The sequence below is a fragment of the Nelusetta ayraudi genome, unplaced genomic scaffold (genome assembly GCF_046127955.1).
Source record: "Nelusetta ayraudi isolate G7.1 ecotype Tasmania unplaced genomic scaffold, CSIRO-AGI_Nayr_v1 ptg000019l, whole genome shotgun sequence".
NCBI lineage: Eukaryota > Metazoa > Chordata > Actinopteri > Tetraodontiformes > Monacanthidae > Nelusetta > Nelusetta ayraudi.
This window is the reverse complement of record NW_027466069.1, coordinates 4378982-4400064: the sequence shown is the minus strand read 5'-3', so window position 1 is coordinate 4400064 and position 21083 is coordinate 4378982. Positions and strand designations below refer to the sequence as shown.

Below are 21083 nucleotides of genomic sequence, written 5' to 3'. Positions count from 1 at the left end.
GGGCCCAGATCAGCCCAAACCTTGCGGGGAAGACTGTTATTCTGGTAGTTTGCCATGAAAAACATTGATTGAATGCAAAACTCAACATGTCCAAAAATGGACCAAAAAAGTCACACTGTGCACTCTTCTTTTTTTGTGGGCCAAAAAAGTCCCTCAAATTCCAGACGTTTTTGGCGTAGTTTTGCATGAACGAGTGACAGAATGCAAACTCTCAATATGTCTGAAAATGAAAATATATCCTCATATATACATAATATACACTGTCATATTTTTTTTGGGGGGGTGGCAAAAACTTAAGTCCCTGAAACTCCTGGCATGACTGTTCTATGATGTTCTTTAATTAAATACAGTGTTAGTTTATTTGCATCAAACCAGATCTTCATCTTTTTAAATTCATTTTCTACTGTTTCCAACAGTTGTTCCAGACTTTCATCACAAAGTAAAAGTCATACTATAATTTTCTGGCGAGCAAAATATGAAAAGTTCCAGATCAGCCCAAAACTCACTGGGAAGACTTTCCTGTGATAGATTAGCATGAAAAAGAGTGATAGAATGCAAAATGTCAACATGTCCAAAACTGATCAAAGTGTATAACAGTTATATCAAGACCTATAGAATATCTTTTGCATTCCAGAAAAATGCAAATCAGAAGCTGAAGACAATAATAACAACAATAATAATAAAAGTACATACACGAAAAAGAAACTCTGACAGAATCATTATCTTACATTTTCCCAGCTGACCCAGGGCCTGTGAGAGTCCTTCCACTTGGATATGAAACATCCCCGAGATGATTGTGGTTCTAAATGTTTGTTTTTTTTCCCTCTACCCTCCCTTCCTGGTGCCACGTCTTAATCAGAGCGCCCCCTGCTGTCTGCTCAGGAGGAGGTAGTTGTGATGCAGCGTCCGCAGCTCCGTCAGTCGGCCCAGCAGGCGCCCGAACCTCTGCGGTCCCCCTCGCGCAGCTCCGCCCTGGGTCCCGCAAACCCTGGACAGCAGGTCCAGGATCAGCTCTTGCATTTTTTCCACGCAGTGGGCGGCCTGAAGGGAGGCTCGGTCTGCAGGGGTCGGGTTGGGGGTGGAGTTGGGAGGGGGAAACAGGAAGTGAGCTGCAGGCTTCTCACTGTTAGTGATGTTTCTCTCAGTGAGACTCATGATGTGATCTGTTTGGGGTTGGGATTAAGATTAATTTTTGGGTTAGGTTTAGAGTTGGAGTTGTGGTTTGGGGTACGGGTTGGGATTAGGGTTTGGGTTAGAGTTGGGCTTCAGGTTTGGTTAAAGTTGGGCTTAGGGTTACAGTTGGAGTTGGGGTTATGGTTGGGTTTTAGGATTATGGTTAAAGTTGGAGTTTAGGGTGAGAATTGGGGTTAGATTGAGGAAGACTTGGGGTTATGGTTAGGTTTGGAGTTGGGTTAGGTTTGGGGCTTGGTTAGGATTGGTTTTAGGGTTAGATTTAGTGTTAGGGTCATAGTTAGGATTGGGGTTAGGGTTTGTGTCAGAGTGAAGGTTGGGGTTATGGTTGGAGTTAGGATTGGAGTTAGGATTGTGTGAGACTCCTCATGTGACCTGAGCAGAGAAGAGCTGTGGCCGTCAGCAGGGCGAACTCCGTCTCCGTCACCTGCAGCGTCGCCATGCTGTGGAAGAAGTTGATGACCGGGCCCAACAGATCCTCCCCGCCTCCTGTTCGCAGACGTTGGAGGGGGAAAATGTGAGCCGTTTCTGTTGGTGCGACCTTGAAATTGAATCCGGTCACACAGGAAACAACTGCCTGCTCACCGTGCGTCCCGACTTACCTGAGCTGGGCGACGTCCTGCCGTGGTAGTTTTCCTTTGACTCTGTGTCTCTGGACCAGTGGTGCGCTGTCAGGCTGAAAAGTTGCAGTGCTATGAAGTAAACCAGTGACAGGGATAAATATCAAAAGGAAGAAATACTGTTTCTTTAATTTGATTTTCTATTCATCCGTTCATCTAAATCATCTATCTTCCATACCCTGCCGAAAAGTTAATGTTAAAACATTTTCAAATTATTTTTAAATGAACTTAAATAAACATAATAATGCTATTCAACGTGTTTCCAGCTCATCTGACCCCCCTTGAAAGGTCACTTTCCACTAATCTTTTTTTTTTTTTTGTGCGAACAAAAAAAATGACAGGTCTCCTCACCTGGACTGGGGATAGCTGGGTTGTTGGAGAACTGCTGAGCAGAGAGCAGGAACATGACCTCCAGCGAGGAGACGGACAGGAGAGAGATCTGGTCTGGGAAATCCAGGAGGTCAAAACCTGAGAGGGGAGCAGAGCTGTGAGTCTTTAGTGCCGACTTGTGTCGTTGAACGGCAAAAAAAATAACAAAACAAAACTGCAGATTCTGGGGAAATTCTTGTTACATTTGTTGGCCAAGTCCATGTTAGTTAAAAAATAAAGTTAAGTAAATATACTGTTAACAGTAATAGATCATTATTAAATTAACTATTCAGCCAAATCTTTATTACACAACCAAGATTCAAGATTCAAGATCTTCTTATTGTCATTACGCAAGCAAAATAATAAAAAAAATAAAAATATACATGTGATGGAAATACACATAAAGCACATATTATAAAGTTCTTAAAAAGACATAGAATATAACAGATATAAAACATACACAATAAAACAAGACAGAGTTCCTCACCTGGGACCGTCCGGGCGAACTGCAGGAGTCTCTGCAGGCAAGGCGACGTGGCGTCGGACGTCAGAGTCTCCGCCTCCTCGGCGCACAGCCACTCAAAGAGCTGAGCGAGACGCAGCAGAGCGTGAGGGGCACGTGACACAAGTTGGAAGTGAGCTGGTGTCGGCTGTTTACCCTGTGGTGGCCGACGTCCTGCGACCTGAAGAGCCGATGAGCCTCCACCATCCTGTCGGCCACGTACCGCTGCTCTCGGGTCAGACTGGCGGCCGAGGCCTGGGGGTTGCAGAGAGCAGAGTGAGGGTTAAATCCTGCTTGTTTGTTTGTAACTGTTTATCTGATGGATTGATTTCACACATCCATCTTGGAAAGAGCTCATTTAAGACCTTTAAAAAAAAAAAAAAAGAAATGCTGCAGATTATTTGAATGCTGCTCTCTGAGTGAGCTGGTCACAACACAAAGCACTCAACACACATCATCACACAGCAGTGAGTCTCAACATACCGCACGCAGCATTCAAACTAAAAACTAGTTTAGAACTGAAAATTTCATCAGAAGAGAGCTTTTCAAGATGGATGTGCTGCAATTTAGCCATGAAATATCAGCACTTCAGCCTTGATATCAATAATTTACATCAACAGAACAGAAAGTTGTTTTTTTTTTGGTGGGGGGGGGACATACTACGGTTTTAAGGATGACAAACTCAAAATGTCTTCATGCCAGTTTCAGTCAGTTGTTAAACATTCATTTTGCTACCCAGTCTGTCTTGGTGTCCACTACCAAGCTGATATTTTCTGATCAACAGTAAACAATGTGTTTCTGGTGGTTGAAGCGTCAGTGATTCCACCCTCCCACTGAGGTCCCACCTGTCCAGGTAGTTTGCTGCTGGAACTGACTTTCCTGCTGTCGGCGCTCTCCTCCTCCTCCGCTCCTCGGCCTTTGCTGCCTTTCCGCAGCCGTTTGGACTGACACTGCACTTCTGTTAGAAGGCCTGAATTAGGGAAAAAAAAAAAAACAAAAGCAAAAGATACATTTGAAACCAAAAAACTCATTATTGTCTAGCAACGCCAGTATGCATAAATTTAAATGTTGTCATTAGCAAGTCTTCTTCCAGTGACCAGTGTCACTGGTAGTTTACTGTTTACTTCATGAGTCGCCTCAACTTTTCACAGACTGTGTGCTGAGACCCTTTGTGATGTCACAAGGGGCACAGTTACCATGTCACAAGAACCACACTCTGCAATAAGGTGCTGGCTCCGCCCTCTGAGATCAACCTTTGCTCCTGTCCCGTCCCGTCCCCAAACTCAAGGAAGGTCCAAAAACAGCATCAGTTTTAGCAGGAGGTTGTAAACAGAGGGCTAAGTGGGGCTATAGGGCTACAGGACAGGGGTGACCAAACTTCTCCACACCATGCCCCCCCCCCCCCCCCCCCCCCCCCAAACAACATTAGCATCTCGCTGGGGACCTCGTTTTTGCATTTAAAAAAAATAACAATAAAACAAAACTCTTTTGCTCGTCCGAACTGTGTCTCAAGAATCACTGTGTGTAAAAAAGAAAGAAAGAAAGAAAAAACTGCTGGTATCATACAAAGTGCAGGTATTTAAAGTATACATGCATTATATTGCCAGATTCAAAGTGAAATCTGTCTTATTATTTGACAGTTGAACTGGAATAGTGTTGAATCTGATATGTCACATTGATGTTACACAGTAAAATACAGCGCATATAAAAACAAAATCCAGCTCATTGTACATAATGATGAAAATCAACCGGATCAACCGTGTTTTTCAATCATTGACTTCCTGCCTGAACGATTCTACCTACTGTGATTAATGCAGTTGCAATGCGTGAAAAATAGCGGTTACACGCCTGCGCCATGTCTGGTGTGAACTTGCACACTGACTTTAACGGCCACGATCTGCTATGTAAAAAAAAAAAAAAAAAAGATCTATTATTAATACAGGGCTTTAGGTCACATACACTCGGCCAACATCCCCACTGCGCGGCACTTCCTCAGCCTGCAGTCCTGGCACTTCCTCCTCATGTACATGTCCATCTCACAGCCACCGCCGCTCTTGCACTGGTACACAGCCTTCTTGGTCACGCTCCGCCTGAAGAAACCTAGAGGCAGACGGCAGGAGACGGGCGTCAAGGCAAGCAGGACTCGTCGGGGAGTTGAAACACTTCCAGAGGACAAAAAAAAAAAATCAGTATAAAAGCAGAAAATACCTTTGCATCCCTCGCAAGTAAGAGCGTTGTAGTGATACCCCGAGGCCTTGTCTCCGCACACCACGCACAGCTCCTCCTGACCTCTGCCCTTCCCTGCCAGGCCCACCCTTGACCTCCGACCCAGGGGGAGCGCCACGGCCGTCGTGCCCTGGACCTGGGCTTCATAGGCAGGGTCGGGGGTGGGCTCGCCGGGCGGCTCCAGGCAGTAGGGGCTGTAGTGGTAGGGCAGGTGGCAGAGCTGCGACGAGGACGAGGAGGAGGAGGAGAAGGAGGAGGAGGAGGACGGGGAGGAGGTGGAGGAGGGCGAGGAGCCGTAGAGGGAGAAGGGCAGGTTGACGTGGCCGTACTGCTGTTGGCTGTAAGGGAGCAGCTGGAGGTCGGGGTCCTGCAGCGGGTAGGCCAGAGGGTCTCCCAGCACATCTGGTTGGGAAGAGCAAAGTCAAAGATCAGGGCTGAATTTTGGAAAAAAAAAAAAAAAAATACATTCATCAATAAGGGGTGGAGACAATCTGCAGCAGCAAATCAAATCCTTTTTGATTTTAATTTAACGTGGCGAAAGGGTTTTCAGTCAGTCTCCGTAAAAAATAAATAAATCTGTAAGCGTCCTTGAAGGTCTCACAAAAGCGGATGGCAACTGCTGCAAGCTGTCATTCAAAAGCACAAAAGAAGAGGAAGACGCGGTTGCGAAACTTAACGAATGACTCTCGAGGGAAACAATAAAGAATCTGGGACCTTGTGAACTTGTTCATGCCGCTGGAACAGGATGCAGCTGAGCGCTCTAATAACCCTCCATCTCTTCTTTTTTTTTTTTTTTTAATCTTCTCGGCTGGATGTTTGGTTCTGTCTGCGATGGCTATTCAGAACTCTCTGAGCGTCAGTCAACAGCTTGTGTTTTCGCAAGAGCCTCGTCTCCTCTGAGAGAACACTTGCGACAACTGGCAGCATCATAAAGTGCAGCTGCAGTCGGCACGACTGGGGCCTGACGTGCAAAATGATGGAAAACTTAAAGGTGGAAGATATTAAATTTAATATCAATATGTCTGTTTCAAACTCCCTCCGTCACCAGGGGGAAAAAGAAAAACATCTTCGTGGCTCCTGAAGACACTCGAGGGTGATTTTGTTTTGAAAAGTGATTCCCAGGAGGCTAATTTCCAGTCCGGAGAGGTCTGATTCAAAGCGAAGGGGCTGTGAGATCCTGACCGGCGGATGTCAGCGGATCAGCCTTGAAAGGCGGCCGGCGGTGTTCCGAATTCTCCCAGAGCCGTGTTGAAAAGCTCACGTCCGTCCTCGCGGCCACCGGGAGGTCTGGAGCTGTTACAGACCAACTCAGCCGGCTGCACTTTTGAGCGCGACGGGAAAAAAAGGGAAAAGTCAGAGGGCGACAACGTGATGGGAAGTCTGCTCGCACACGCTGTTTCACGCGCACACTTTCACTAGGCTCCTCCATGCTGGTACGGGTTATCGAGGAAAGCTTTCGCAGCTTAAGAATCCATCCGCGCTGCACAACAAATCCACAAGATTTGGCTTTCCAAAATGCGTGATCTCAAACTTGACATTTCCGAAGCATGTGCCAAACTCGGCTGTACGTGCCCTCCGCTGTGGGCTGTTCATGGAAGGCGTTTTGTTTTTTTTCGGGGGGGGGTTATAAGAGAACGTGGGCCTTCGTTGCACCTGATCCCTATAGTGTCCCGGCAACAGAATGAGGCCGCTTGCAAGGCCACTGTGGGCAGTCAGGCTGAGAGCAGTGGTGGTGGTGGTGGCGGAGGGGGAGGGGAAACCAGTCCGTACAGATTCAGACTGAAATAAAATGAATCAGAATCTGGAATCATCGGCGCTTCCTCCCTCTGTCCGTCTCCTCCTCGTCTACCAGATGTTTCCTGTCCACGCCAGACTGCGGCGGCAGTAGCAGTCGCGCGCATGTGCGCGTGGCCGTGCGCGTGGCCGTGTGCGTGCGTGCGTGCATGTGACAGAACAGTGATTCGCACTGTTTGTAAACCATTTGAGCGCTGTCTAAACACTCAGCAGCCTCTCGTTCGTCCCACGCACGACGCCGAGCCAAACTCCAGCAGCAAACAGCCGCGCACGGACCCTGGAGGTCCCGCCACCAGCGCTTCCTACAGGGGGGGGCCAACAGGGAGTGTGTGTGTGTGTGTGTGTGGTGGGAGGGTTGTGTTGCTGATGCATGTCTGTATAAATAGATGGCTGCTCAGCGTGATGCAGCCTCAATCCCTCCTCCGCAACTTTTCTCTCTTCTGTTTTTTTCCCTTTTCCTTTTTTTCGGTTTTGTGTTGTTTTTCTTGTGTTTTTTTTTTTACATTTCCACGTCCTTGAAATCGGTAAATAAACGTTTGCTCATCAGCAGTCGGACGGAATGAGGCTGCGCGCTAACGGAGTGCGGTCACATCCGCGTTGTGCAACGGTGCAATGTGCAACACGACACAACGCGGCAGCGGGACAGAAGCGGTTGCACGGCTGCAGTTGTGTTGTTGGCAGTAAATGTTTAACAACAAACGCAAATTACATGTTTCATTCATCTGATCAGTAATTACTGTCCTGTTCACAGTCACGCAGATACCAAAGATTTTTAGATTTAAAAAAAAAAGAAAAAAAAAAAGAATTCCCTCAAGAAGCAGGATAGGCCATTCTCGTGTTGTTGGATACACTCAGTTCTGGAAATCAACCCTTTGTGATGTCACAGAGGGCAATGAAACCTTTCCCAGTTCAGTGACCACACAACCAGGCAGGTATTGGCTCCCCTCTTTGACAACGTCCCTGTGCAAACGTAAGTCCAAAAGCAGCATTTCTAGCAGGAGGCTGTAAACAGAGGGCTAAATCCGCTGTCGTCTGGACATAAAGCGATCTGGAAACAAACATGGGACCTTCCGAGTCTTCCTTCACAAGTTATTAGGAGCAGATAACGGTGGACCCCATGAAGTTAGATGTCGATTAAAAGGTGTCAGCGAGCTTTAAGATGAACCTCCAATTCATCATCATTCATCATCATTCATCTGTCAGCTTTGAAATGGATTGCTTTGCTCGCCAACGACTCAACGGGTTGCAACGAATGCACTCGTTTAAATACGGGTCATCGTAAGCAGCTCATCCAAATGGGATCCTACCCTAAACAGTGTCCTAAAAATGACTTTGGCTGAACCGGCGGTTCCTCCTTCAAATGGCTCTTTGTTTAAAGTTCAAAAGCAGCACAAGAGGAAGCCGATCACCATCGCGCAAATAGCGAAAACCAGTGGAAAGTACCCAAAGAGGTTTGTTTGGACATTTGTCTGAGCAAACAGAAGCCCCGTCTGCTGCTGCTGCTGCGGCTGCTGCTTCTGCAGATCAGAACCAGTGACCTGCTGATTGGCAGCGAGCGACGGCGCTCAAGAGTCAAATTGCAACTCCAACAAGTTCAAATCCAACATTTCAGCAACGAGAGCGCTAACTTCTGGATTATTCCAAAGGAGAAAAAGTGGTAAAATTGGAAAGATTTGACTTAATTAGGAGGAAGAAAAAGGAGGAGGAGGACGAGACTCACCATAGTACTGCATCTGCTGCTCTGCGCCGCAGTAGCCGTCCGGAGAGGAGAGGAACCCTCCGGCCGAGAAGCTCATGTCCAGCTCCGTCCACTCTCTCATCTGGGCTGAAGATCCACTCCAACAACACGGCAAGAACGCCGGCGTGCGTCTTCACATGCAAAGATGTAAACACACACACACACACACACACACACACACACGCACACACGCACACACACACACACAAACACACACACAGACGGCCACACGGGCGGCGATCACTGGGAGAGAATTCACACAGATACGAGGGATGTGGGAAGTGCAGAAGACATTCCTCAATCCCCACGATGTGTCCAGGTCTCTGGGCTGATGCGATGTCCCAGCCTCCTTTTTCTTTTCTTTTCTTTTTTTTTTGTTGTTCTTTTTAAAGCGGAGTGCAGCTGAGGGCCTGCCACTCGATGATGATGTGCTGGAGGAGGTCTTAACGCGTCCCCCAGGGGTCGGTGGGGGTTGGGGAAAGGCAGACGATGGGGGACACGCGGCCCAGGGACGGGGCGGACGGGAAGGAGGTCCAAGCAGCTGGACCGAGGTCCAGAAAGGATGGAGATCACATCCCTCATTGGAGGGTCGAGGGGACACTCGCAGTGGTGCGTGTGTGTGAGTGTGTGTGTGTGTGTGTGTGTGTGTGTGAGTGTGCATGTCTGTTTGTACTCTAACCCTTGGGAGTGTGTTTACTTTGCCCTTTGTTTACCGCGGCTCTGTTTGTGTTGCAGTTAATATTGGACAGCAGTTAAATTTAAGGCTCTTCCAGACCTCCCGAGGCACACACACACATACACACACACACACACACATTTACACAAACACACACACACAGATAGTTAACCAGGCCAGAGCAGCAGTGAAAGGAGTCACCCAGTGTGGGGGGGTGGGGGTGGAGTGACCTCAACGTTGGCCCCGCGAATGTGCGAGCGATGCCGTTTGACATGCAGCAAGCTTACTGAGGATTAACGCAGCCCTCCCCTGCACACACACACGCACACAATCACACAAACAGACGCACACACACACTCGCACACAGTCATCCCACTGGCAGGCTCCTTATGGGAATCAGGAGCTGAGCGGCCGGCGAGCCAGACTCGCTGTCGTTGCCTCGGCACGATCGATGGCAGTGACGCCGCGCACGTGTCGTCTCATGAGTGCACAGCGACCACGGTGGATGAGGGGAAGCGGGTTTCAGGAGGGTGGTGGTGGTGGTGGGTGGGTGGAGGGGGTTTAAAGATCTACGTCTTCGAGAGAAATTTAAATTTGATTGATCGACACAAAATCTGAGTTCAGTGTGAGCCGCAAACAACTGTCAGAGTCGCCGTGGAAGAGTTAAAATATAGTCTGGATGAGCCTCCAACATGGTAGAGACCACAATGTTCTTCAACAATTGTGTCGGCCTCTTGGAGTGGAGAGCCACACTCGGATGCTGGGTTTAACAAAACAAGCAGACGATAAACTATTATTGACATCTATTTCCTCCACTGTTGCTTGCTGTTGAATGGAATGCAAAGCACAAAGTGTTGAAACATTGAGCATTCTGGGGCGGGAAATAAAGTTGGGTTATGGTTACACCGCGAGACAAGTTCTCCCGAACTTATTTTGACCTTCTGACTTGTGAAAGGAATTACGGAAAAACTGAGCTTTTAATGTGAAAATCATCTTGAGGTGGAAGCTGAGACTCCACCGTGGCTCAAATAAAGAAGAGATGATTTCATGGACAGCCTCGTGTACCAGCCCAAAAAAACAAGCTCAGTAATTGCAGAGTCGTCTGCATAGAGTAGAGCCAAGACAAACGGAGGGCAGCTTCAGGAACGCCCGCTGAAAACAATCGTTCCCACTCTTCCTGTCGCCACGTCCCGTAAAACGTGCTCCGACAATCCGTCAGCCGTTCCTCCGACTGCAGCGTTTGACCTCCGGGAGGCCGAGGGAGGACAGGGAGCAGGCTGCAGCGGCGGCGGCGGAGGGGCCCAGAGCGACACTAAACGATCGGCAAAACATCCGAGCGCGTGCAAACGTCACCATGGATCTTCGGGAGGTGTCACGGCGTCGGACACATAGTTGGACGGCGGCCCGACTCCGAGGAGCCGCTGAGTGTCGGCAAAGAGCGAAACGGAACTCTGTGTGCTTGGTGCTAGTTTTTTAAAGTCGTGGCTGCTCGTGGCTGAGTGGAGAATGAGTGACGCCTTCACACATGAAAAATAATTTAAAAAAGAAAAATAACAAACCGGTGTTCTGGGAACCAGGTTTCCTGCAAAAATGGAACAAACGCCAGAAAAAGTAGAACAAAGTTCAGGAAAACAAAACAAACAAAAAAAAAAGCCAGGAGAAAAAAGAGGCACATTTTCCGACGTGCCTGCAGAGTCGTGACCTCATTAGTCCCAATACACTCACGGGTCCAGATACGTTGAGCGCGTCATAAATCTGGGTCAAGACGGCTCGTCTGTCTACGTGGCCTGATGCTCTTTAATCAGCCAGCGGCTGGCTGGCAGCTGTGGTTCGATAATGGCCCGAATGTGTTCTGGAAACTGGCCGAATCTGCTCTGGGATTCTGTTTGAGTCAGTGGCGTTGGGAGCGAGTGGAAGTCGGGCCGCTGCAGGAGCAATCCGAGCCAATCGAGTCCACTCGAGCCGTTTGCTTGAGGCAAGAGTCTTTTGTTGATGCTCTTTGTTCAACGTTTTGTCGTCCGGATTAACTTCATGAAGCGCATCCAGTCAATTATTTGAAGTACGTTTGAAGCAAGTAGATGACGGCAGATTTGATGAGATTTAAATTCCCGGTGTTTCACGTGTTGTGCAGCTCTGGGCAGGCTGTCTAAGTCACCGAACACAAATGAATCTTCTTTAAAGTGGCAACAATGGCACAGTTTTGGATCTCAAAGAGATAAAAAACCTGGGTGTTTGACGCTGAATATGAGAGTCGCTTTCGAGCCTTGCGTGAGGAAAAGTTCAAGGTGTTGTGCGGCAGAAGTTGTCGACTCACCGGCTGCTGATGTCCAGGAAGGTTCACACCGCAACGAGCGTCCGGCCGTCCTCTCGCTTCATCAAACTGTCTCTCTTTTTGTTCACTTGGCTCAGGCCCAGCCTCCATTTAAAGCACACACACACACACACACACACACACACACACACACACACACACACACACACACACACACACAGAGTAAACAGGACCTCTCAGATGAGACAGTTGCTCTTGATGTGTTTGATCTGCAGGCACCTGACCAAAGACCTGGACGTGTGTCTCTAATGGGACAAAAATAATGAGCCCAAAACTTTGATCTTCTTCTTTACAGTAAAAGCTTTAGCACCTTCTATGTGGTCCCTCACCCATGAAGATGAAGAAGAACCAAGAGCCAAGCTGTTGTGAGCGTGTGTGTGTGTGTGTGTGTGTGTGTGTGTGTGTGTGTGTGTGTGTGTGCAAAGTAACTTAATGTGGAGTAATGTACCATCATGACAATGACTGAAGGTGAGGTGAACAGTGTGTTGGCTTTTTAAAGTCCAGTAAAGACTCAAGTCCCAAAAACAAAAGTGTGACTCCGCCAGGACAAACAGCTCAGGGTGATGGAAGCCTGACTGTGCTGCTGGAGATCACTTGTTCTGAGCTTCTTGAATATAAAGTCGAGGAAAGACTGAAGAATGAAGTCCATCAGGATAAATAGCTGAGGGAGTTGGTGGATGGACTACAAATCATGAGTGTGTGGGTTCAACCATCACTACAGTCAGTGTGTCTGATATGAAGATAAATGCGCCTGGTGAAGCAGTGAACATCTCTCGCCCCTGGTGGTGCACTGGGATTGTTTCACTTCAAATACGAATATTGACATATTTTTAAAACAATTTCTACATTTTTTGTTAAATCCTTAATTATCATATTTAATTATCCCAAACTAAAAAACTAAACATATACAACAATACCTTGACATGTTTTTGGTAGGATTCTCTGCTGAGAAAAGCCTGAATCTGACCTGCCTTCTATTTGTTTCCTTCTTGTCTCGTTTCCTCCGATGTGTCCTTGTTGAAATGGCCACTTCTCCTCAGCGTTACTGTCCCTGTCTTTCAAAATCTTCCACCTGGTGTGAAGCACATATTCCACACATTTATGTAAATACGCAAAGTGTATCAGCAAAGCAATAATACTGTGTTGAATAATTTTTCATTCCCTGAATTATAATTTCATAAATGTATCACTTTAACACACTTTTTTGAGTGACAAATCTAATTTACAAAAATTCTATTAAAATAGTGGTGGTAAACATTTAATTATTTCATGCTACCATGTACCACTGTAATAGTTAGTCTTAGTACTTATTAATACTTAGTCAAAAGCAGCACAATCTCACAGGACTCTTTGTACCACTAAAGAATAGGAAATTTCAACCTGATGTATGCAATAACACTATAATGCCTTATATTCAATGTTTTTATTTAATATGTTAATTTAACCACAAATAATATCAAGTAGGAGTTTAACCCTGGACAGAATAAAAAATAAAACATGTATTTAAATTCCTGTACAACCATCTGACAGAGCAGCTCACTGACATGACTTGACTTTATATTAACATGTTAATGGAAAGAAATTTCCTTTCCCAAAACGCTTTCACGACCCTGGGGACAAAGGATGATGGTTTTGCTGAAATAAGACCAAAATCTCTCTCAAAATAAAAAAAAAAAAAAAAAAAAAGGCAATAGCTGAGTAATTCAAATGAAAAAGAAACCAAACTTAGCGTTTATCGTTCTAAGTATTGAACCTTTTGTAAAGCTCATGCCGTCGCCACACTTCCTCCAATTCAGGCCACCGACTGGCGACCCAAAGCGCTCAGGATTTGAACCGGCAACCGGTCAATCTGCGTGTGTGCGCTAAAAGCCCTCTCATTAAGAAATTCCCAGCGGAGTGTTTATAAACAGCTCCTCGTTCATCCCTGGTGATGGATGGACGCCTCCTATCACTGGCTCTTCCTGCAAACCCCCCGAACCCGCCTCACAATCTGCCGGCCACGATTTCACAACTGCACGCCGCGCCTCCCCCACTTTAACACACACACACACACACAATTTCTGGCCCTGACCTTGCCTCCGCAGTGTGTGGGCTCTGATTGCAGTGTGTTTGGGGGGAGAAAGTGTGTGTGTGTGTGTGAGTGAGTGTGATTGTGAGCAATGAGGAGGAGGAGTGCGAGGCCAGTGCGAATCCGCTAATGAAGAAAAACAACACGGCTGTCAAGGCCTCCCAGGAGCAGGTCGAATGCGGCAAGGGCCAAGGGTCAGAGGTCAACATCAAGGCCAAGCGCAGGGCCTGACCTCAGGGGGAAAAAGTGGGAGTCGAGGGGAGTAAACTGTGTGGGAAGAAGCAGAGGGGGAGGAGGTGGGAGAGGAGGAGGTGCTGCGTGATTTCGTCTTCTTCTTCTTCTTCTACTATTTGACAGGAACTCAAGTCATCTGTCAGCGTAACGCAGCCTTTCAGCAAAACACCAGAGCGAGCAGGAGTGTCGTCCACTTATTTAATCGTTTCAGGACACTGACCATCGGAACATTTTTTTTTTTTACCACTCAATCAAATTATCTCCAGTACCACAAAACCGATACAAGTCATGCAAAAAAAAAAAAAAAAAACGACAGGTAAGACAAGACAAGAAATAATTCAACGGAAAACGGGTGGCGTGCAACCTGCTTTGACCAGTAGCTCTGTTCTGATCACCAGTGCAAAAAAAAAAAAGAAACAAACAAGTGTCCAATTGGAGATAGTAAACAAAATCATGAGGCTCTGATTAAATACATCTTAAATTCACAAAAGAAAATACACAGAAGACGCTGACAAACTTGCAGGTAAACGGTGTAAACATCCATTTAGGAAAAAAAAAAAGAGAAAAGAATCTAGATAATAAAATTGACACTTTGAAAACCTTCTACAGAATGTTGTCAAAATGTCACCCGAGGTCTGAGAAAGTCACAGCTGTGAGGCCGTGAGCGACGTCAGACGGTGCCTCCGTCACGGTCCGTCAGCCGAGGAACCGCTGATGAAAACCGTTTGTGACATCACAGGAGGAGGGAGGAGTTCAGCTTGACGGGAGGAGGAAAACCATCCCAGTGCCGGTCCGCTTGTCGTCTCTTGCGCTGCTTTCAAGGCCTTTTGCAAACGGCAGTTTCCGGGCGAATAATTTGCACAAGAAAAATATTTCAAACTGTCAAATTGTCAACGACAACATCCGGTGACTGGTCGCTGATCTTCTCAGGCGGGAAGAGCTTCAAAAGCGTCCCAGCGGCATCTGAAAATCTGTCCAAGAACTGATCCTGGATCAGGTTCAACTCGTCCGCCGCCAGGTGAAACTCTCATAAAACCTTCAGGCTGTCCGGACAAAACAGCAGTCTGAATTTCTTCTTCTGCAAATCTTTGTTGTTGTTGTTGTGTACCCAGAAAGTAAAGGCCTTCTAAATGTTTAAAAACTAGACAATAAATAAAAGTGTGCAATCAGACCATGAACGTGTAACTATTTCATTTGGATTTAAAAGCATATTTTTTGTTCTTTTTTTTGCAGTTCGTTGAAAGTGAGGCACCTCCAGTAACAACAACTCTCCCTGGTTGTGCCTTTAGCTTCTCATCAGAGGCGACGCCTCGTCGTCGCTCGCCGTCTCGTTGTGGCGCGCCGTGTTGCCCACTCTTGGTCTCCTGTATATCAAGAACTGTACGGAGATCTGAAGCACGGCGTTAAGGAAGCACCACGTGGCCGGGGGGAAAAAAAAATTAAACTGAAATGAAAATGCATTTTACAGCCGAGCAGCCCTTTAGAGCTGCAACACAGTTCAAACAGCAACTGGCTGAAATGGAATCAGGCGACCACGATTACCGTAACTCTGCACGCTTGGCCAGTTTTAGACTGCGTGACATTTGTGAGCGTGTGCCGGCCACAGTGTGAACAGAAGGCTGCTTCCACGTGTCCGTACATTAGATGGATGCGATATTAGGTTGGCGCGGCATCAAGCTACACCACAATTTAGAATAGAATTTTGCTCGTCTAACTGGACCAGGAGGGACACGTTTGACGAGCTGAGGTGCAGTGAGACACGTGGCCCCCAGGTGGCACTCAAAGTAGTTTGAAAGGTCCCGTATGAACGAGTATGCTCAGTTAAAAACTCATTTATTCAGGCTGGCATTTCATACAGAGCCAGTGACTGGACTGCTGCTTACTGGTTTTGCATTGTGTTTAAATTATGTTCTACCAGTTTTGTATTTTATTCTTGTTTTATGACTGTGTATTTGTGGTATGTTGTGTTTTATTAGTATTGCTTTTATTATGTTTTACTCTGGAAAGCACCTTGTGCACCATTTGGCTGTTGTACGGTGCTATAACATTAAAATTTGATTGATTGATTGATGCTGGAACCCAGTGCAGGAGGCTGAAATTATATGTTACCCACATATACTTCAGAAAGCAGCACATCTATTAGCCCTGTGTTTACAGCCTCCTAATAAAAGTCTTCCTGCTAAAACTGAAGCTTTGTTGGACTTTCCACGCCTTTGTCTTTTGTCGCTGCTTGCCCCTCGTGACATCACAAAGGGCAGATTCCCAAACGTTTCAGCACAAGCCGCAGAAACGAAGCACGGCCGTGACTCCTGTCTGAGGAGTTTGATGACAGGTCAGAGACACCGGTTACCGTTTCGAGACTTTGCGGTACGGTGAGCTCCGTTTAGCACGCCGCCTCCAACGCAGCCTCGTTCACCAGCGGCGTTTGGAGATTTGATGCTGCGTATCGGATTCCTAAAAGGCGCGCAGCCGGTCACAGGGAGCTGTTTGGATGAGCTCAGCATGTAGCATGTAAGTGGGACAGAGGCCAGGACAGAGGCCAGGACAGAGGCCAGGACAGAGGCCAGGACAGAGGCCAGGACAGAGGCCAGGACAGAGGCCAGGACAGAGGCCCAGCGGCGGAAAAGGATACGGTGAGGTCGAGCATCAGAGTGCCCAGGCTGCCCACCAGCCAGGGCAGGTGGTGCACGATGTAGCTCTTCTCGCCCAGGCCGTCGTCGGGGTTCTTCAGCAGGACGCTGAGGCCGTACATGGTGTTTCCCAGGATGACGAGGGCAAAGAGGAAGTAGGACACCCCCTCAGTTGACTTCCTCTCATACTGAGGAGGCCAAACGAGACAACCGAAATGGGACAAATAAATAAAAGAGAATTTAGTAGTAGTATTAATAATAACACACGTTTGGATTTAAAGGCACAAAAATTCTAGCCTTATTTCCCTTTTCACCTCAACACATGAAGCCTCCTTTATCTCCTGACTATTCTGTTACTTCAAAGTTTGTACCTGCTCACCAAATGCTCCAAAATTCTTCCTTCTGGGTTCCTATGAAAACATCCCTCATTTGCATTTGCATCTGAGTTTTAACCACACTTAAGAGACAACAGTGTTTCTATCAAACTATCTCATACTGAAGATCATCATTTCGGTCATCATTATCCCCCATTTGTTATTAAAATGCATTGATCATTATTAGCAGGCAGTGTGCAGCTGACAAATGTGGACGTTTAATATTTGCGGCAGACGAGGCAAAGAAGGATCCATCTTACATTAGTGTACATCTGAGGGAGTCTGGAGCAGAGGTAGAGCATGGAGGACACGGAGCCGATGGAGAAACCAACGATCTCTCTGGAGGTAAAAGTCTGAAGTGAGGGAAAGAAAACAGATTACATGAGGGAGACAGAACTTCCCTCTGGTCTCCGACGAGATAATAAAACCAGGCTCACCCGGATCCCGCTGCTGTCAGTGGTCCAGAGCAAGGCCCGACTCCTGAAGGCCGTGGGGATGGCGTCTTGTTGGCTGCTGAAGGCCGGCAGTTGCGTGAAGCTCGCGCTGAAGCCCAGGACGCAGGCCACGCCCACCACGTGCAAAATCCTCCTGTCTGAAGCAGAGGAGATACAGTGCCACAGTTCAGCATAGGTGCTGCTGGGAGAAGGGACACCAACAGTACAGCGCATTCTCCATCTGGGCACAGGGGTCACTGGGTGAAAGGTCACACCACAGCGGAGCAAGACGCGCGATGACGTCATCACAGAGCAAAACAGAATTGATTCACTGCCATTCAGCCTGGGTCAACAGAACAACAGGCTGAAGATAAATCATAGTGACGTTACCCTGATTCAATCAGACTTACAATGGCCCAAAGAAACACAGTGAAGAGACTGAAAAACACTCACTTTGATTCATTCTGTTGTTCACCTTGTAGTAAGAGTACATTCCCAGCATCAGCAAGTCAGCGATGACGTAGTAGATTGCTGTATACGTCTGGATGGCAGAGAGAAAAAGACAAATCAGTGGCAGCACCAACGTTATTCCTAATTTAAAAGGAAGCACTGTTCGCTTTGCATCACTACAGACTGTGTGTGTTTGGGTCCACAATAAGACAAACGTTGCTGATCCACGATGCGACGCAAACATCACTGTTGTTCAGTGAACGGTGCATGATGGGAAAACAGCCTGATGTTGTGTCTGGGAATCACAAGAACGCCACCAGTCACCTGCAGTGGGAGCTGGTCTGCCAGGAAGGAGCCCACCAGGTTGCAGGTGTCACCTCCCAACCACAGCAGCAGGAACCAGATGGAGATGGCTCTGTCCATGTTGCCCGCCTTGCAGGAACTGTAGTACTGCCTGCACACAGAAAACAAAGAGACAGACTGAGCTGCGGGCGACGGCCCAGACGGTACAAGAGCAGCGTGTTTGAAAGACAAACTCACGGCAGTGAGGACACCATGAAGCAGAGGATGGAGATGAGGCCCAGGTAGACGCTGGCCATGTCCCTCCCATCTTGGGCACACTCTTTGAGGATGTCCAAAACCCACTGGACCCCATTTGGGCAGGTAGTGTTAATGGCAGGGGTCGGCACGAGGGGAGCCTGGGTGACGAGGACTCCGTCAGCCCACATGTTCTGTAGGAGAGAACAGAGGTAAAACACAACCACTTGACAATCTCACTTCTGAAAACAATGCAAGCCTGCGACAAAATTGGAAAATACACACAGAGACTTTGAGACAGATTAATGTAAATGTAAACAAACGATGTCAGACACAGCAAATATCCGCATTTAAATGACTCATCTTTAAGAACTCAAAAACTGCTTTGTCGTCAGAGACACGGCACAAGATTTTTGGTCAAGTCGGTCTGGTCTCCAAACCACGTTTTGAATGCACATACGTACGAAGATTAGAAATACCCCAGAAAAAAACAGATTAAAAGTAAAAAATAAAACAATAAAACAATAAAACAAAATCCCTGCTGGTCACATGTCGCGTTGTGTCCGCGACGACGCCCTGCCAGGAAGTAGACAGAATCTGATATCCATCTAAAAACCGTACTGGTACCGCCCGGCAGTGCTGATACCAATACCAATACATTTTACTGTGAAAGGAGAAACGTCACCTTCGATTAAATTGTTCGAAGTTTGGCGACCGCTGGTAAGAAGGACTTAACATTAAAGTATCGATCCTGTTCCTATTATTCTAGTATTGATCCAACGCAAACGCGTGAGTGATACAAGAAAATAAAAGATCTAATCCCTCCCGAGCAGAAACACGAGTTCCAAACTGTATGTCTCTTGCGTTCGAGAATTATGACGTGCACATGTCCCTTTTTTGTAAATAAATCATACTTGCATACACAACGATGTGGCGGCAAACTCCGCCGTACACATCGGGGGCTTCAAAATAAGGGGCGAACGTCCTTTCGGTTGATTGTTTAGGTTCAAGTTTGTGAAAAAGAATGGTTTCTTCGCATCACGCTCTTGGTGCGTTAATTAGGTCAAGACAGTGAACGTTTAGCCAGAAGTGAGTCGGCACATACAAATAACACAAACGTCTAGATATTGATTATAAGTATTAAACACTTCAACCTTAGTCACCGCACACACGAACAGGAAAACAGTCGATTGCGAAAATGTTTACCCCCCGCAACTTCACCGCTGTATGGCGGCGTCAAAAATATTTTTTTTTAGCAAAAAGCGGCGCACATAAAATAAAGTCAAGAGAAAAACATGCTACAGAATGACTCAAAACATGAACATTATGTTAAATTTGACGAGAATTGTCTTGCCTGAGGGACCGCTGACATCCCGACACAATTGTCCCAGCGGACAAACAATCTCACCGCGACTGAAACATAATGCGGAAGCGACTGGTAAACATCTCGCCAGTCCGCTAGCTGATTGGTCACCACGCCAAGACGTCACTGCGGTAAAACATGTCCACGTGACCAGCTGGGAAGCTCCATAACAAATCAGTGACGCCTTCAAAATAAAAGCATGGTTTCCCAGTTAAATTTTTTTTTTTTTGAAAAGTCTTAAATTAAATGAGTGAATATATCTTAAAGTTATCTGATATATGCAAATGTGGTCGGCTTCCACGGTTCCCGCTGCTCTTCCGCAGAACTGGGGCAACCTGGCGACGTCAGCTTGATTTTGCTGAGCGCCTGCATTTCACACAGCCGCAGGACATACCTACAAACCATGTTAACCTGATTATTTCGCTGCTCAAAGTAATTCAGTCATTAGCCTTGAGCTGTCATTCGTCCAGAGACCTACATTCTTCGCCGCATTTTAGTGTGCAACTGTGAAAAACCATACATGGGAAACACCAACCAGGGGTCACATACATACAAATCTACGTGCCGCTTAATTAGCTACACACGTGTGTGTGTGTGTGTGTGTGTGTGTGTGTGTGTGTGTGTGTGTGTGTGTGTGTGTGTGTGTGTGTTCCTTTCTCGTCAAAATTATTCAGTAAGGCGTTATCAATCCTGTCACTCTGTAAACACTTTGAACGGGGTAACAGACGTCATCATTAGGCGTATGTATATCACTTTGAAATCATTGACAATGGAGGTAACAATACGAGATAATAGTAGGAAGACACGTACCTGGCCTCGGGTATTCAACCTGTTGTTGGTCTTTGAATGGAGAAGAGGAAAAAGGAACGGAGAACTCAAACCAGCGCAAACCAAAACCTCCGAGTTGTCGCAAAACGCGTCAGCTGACTACGACCCAGACTGACGATTCAGCACATCTGGACGCTGATGTCAGCGCCGGCTGAACTTAAAGAGTCGGCCTTTACTTCGCATTTACGTTGGGCCGTCTTCATGAACTAGTCTTAACTTTGAACTCTGGATACCTTCTCTTACGAGTCAAAGCGCGTGGAATAGAGCTAAAATCATCTTCCAGTCCCTAACACAAAACGTTACGTAATATCTTCACTGTTAAGAGGGGAACTAAATATATTTCATCCATTAACACCAGTTTCGGGATCCAGCCTCCCGCATACCTCTATTTGGCATCCAGTTGATCATTAGCCAGCGTCGTCACGTTGCCTGGGTGACGAAAGCGAATAGAGGAAGTAACCGTGAGCCTAGCTTTTGTGATTAGCATGGATGCTTCAGTAGTTTCTGTTTTCATCGGACCTGGACGGTATTTTCTGTTTCAAAAGAAGAGTAAAAGCGAACAAGAACTTTCCATACTGGAAAAACGTTTTGGGTTTTAGTCTCAACCCTTAAATACATTTTATACCATTTGCCTCCTTACATCAGCAGCAAGCTATTTGCAAGTAAGCTCAACTGGCACTGACCTGACCGTTCAATTTGAATGATCAGACATAGAAG

At 46.8% G+C, this 21083-nt stretch overlaps 2 protein-coding genes across 4 annotated transcripts; both read right to left on the bottom strand.

Moving 5' to 3' along the window:
* Nucleotides 1–316: 316 nt before the first annotated feature.
* Nucleotides 317–11830, bottom strand: nr1h5 (nuclear receptor subfamily 1, group H, member 5). Of its 2 annotated transcripts, XM_076026521.1 has the most exons (11): nt 11431–11830; nt 8423–8571; nt 4891–5310; nt 4642–4782; nt 3528–3652; nt 2839–2937; nt 2668–2767; nt 2163–2279; nt 1794–1883; nt 1567–1680; nt 317–1058 (listed from the first exon to the last, which is right to left on the bottom strand). In XM_076026521.1, exons 2-11 carry the CDS (start codon nt 8520–8522, stop codon nt 856–858), a joined length of 1509 nt encoding a protein of 502 aa, XP_075882636.1. In that variant the 5' UTR covers nt 8523–8571; nt 11431–11830; the 3' UTR covers nt 317–855. The 2 variants fall into 2 exon arrangements, with proteins under 2 accessions (XP_075882636.1, XP_075882637.1); XM_076026522.1 differs by lacking the exon at nt 11431–11830 and having other exon boundaries at nt 8423–8645.
* Nucleotides 11831–13934: 2104 nt separating this feature from the next.
* slc66a1 (solute carrier family 66 member 1) lies at nt 13935–20503 on the bottom strand. 2 transcript variants are annotated; one of them, XM_076026520.1, is made up of 8 exons: nt 20349–20503; nt 18179–18369; nt 17963–18092; nt 17642–17729; nt 17192–17346; nt 17015–17107; nt 16383–16568; nt 13935–15140 (listed from the first exon to the last, which is right to left on the bottom strand). In XM_076026520.1, the coding sequence occupies exons 2-8, from the start codon at nt 18364–18366 to the stop codon at nt 15036–15038; spliced, it is 945 nt and encodes a 314-aa protein (XP_075882635.1). In that variant the 5' UTR covers nt 18367–18369; nt 20349–20503; the 3' UTR covers nt 13935–15035. The 2 variants fall into 2 exon arrangements, with proteins under 2 accessions (XP_075882635.1, XP_075882634.1); XM_076026519.1 differs by lacking the exon at nt 20349–20503 and adding an exon at nt 19530–19677.
* Between the last annotated feature and the right edge of the window lie 580 nt (nt 20504–21083).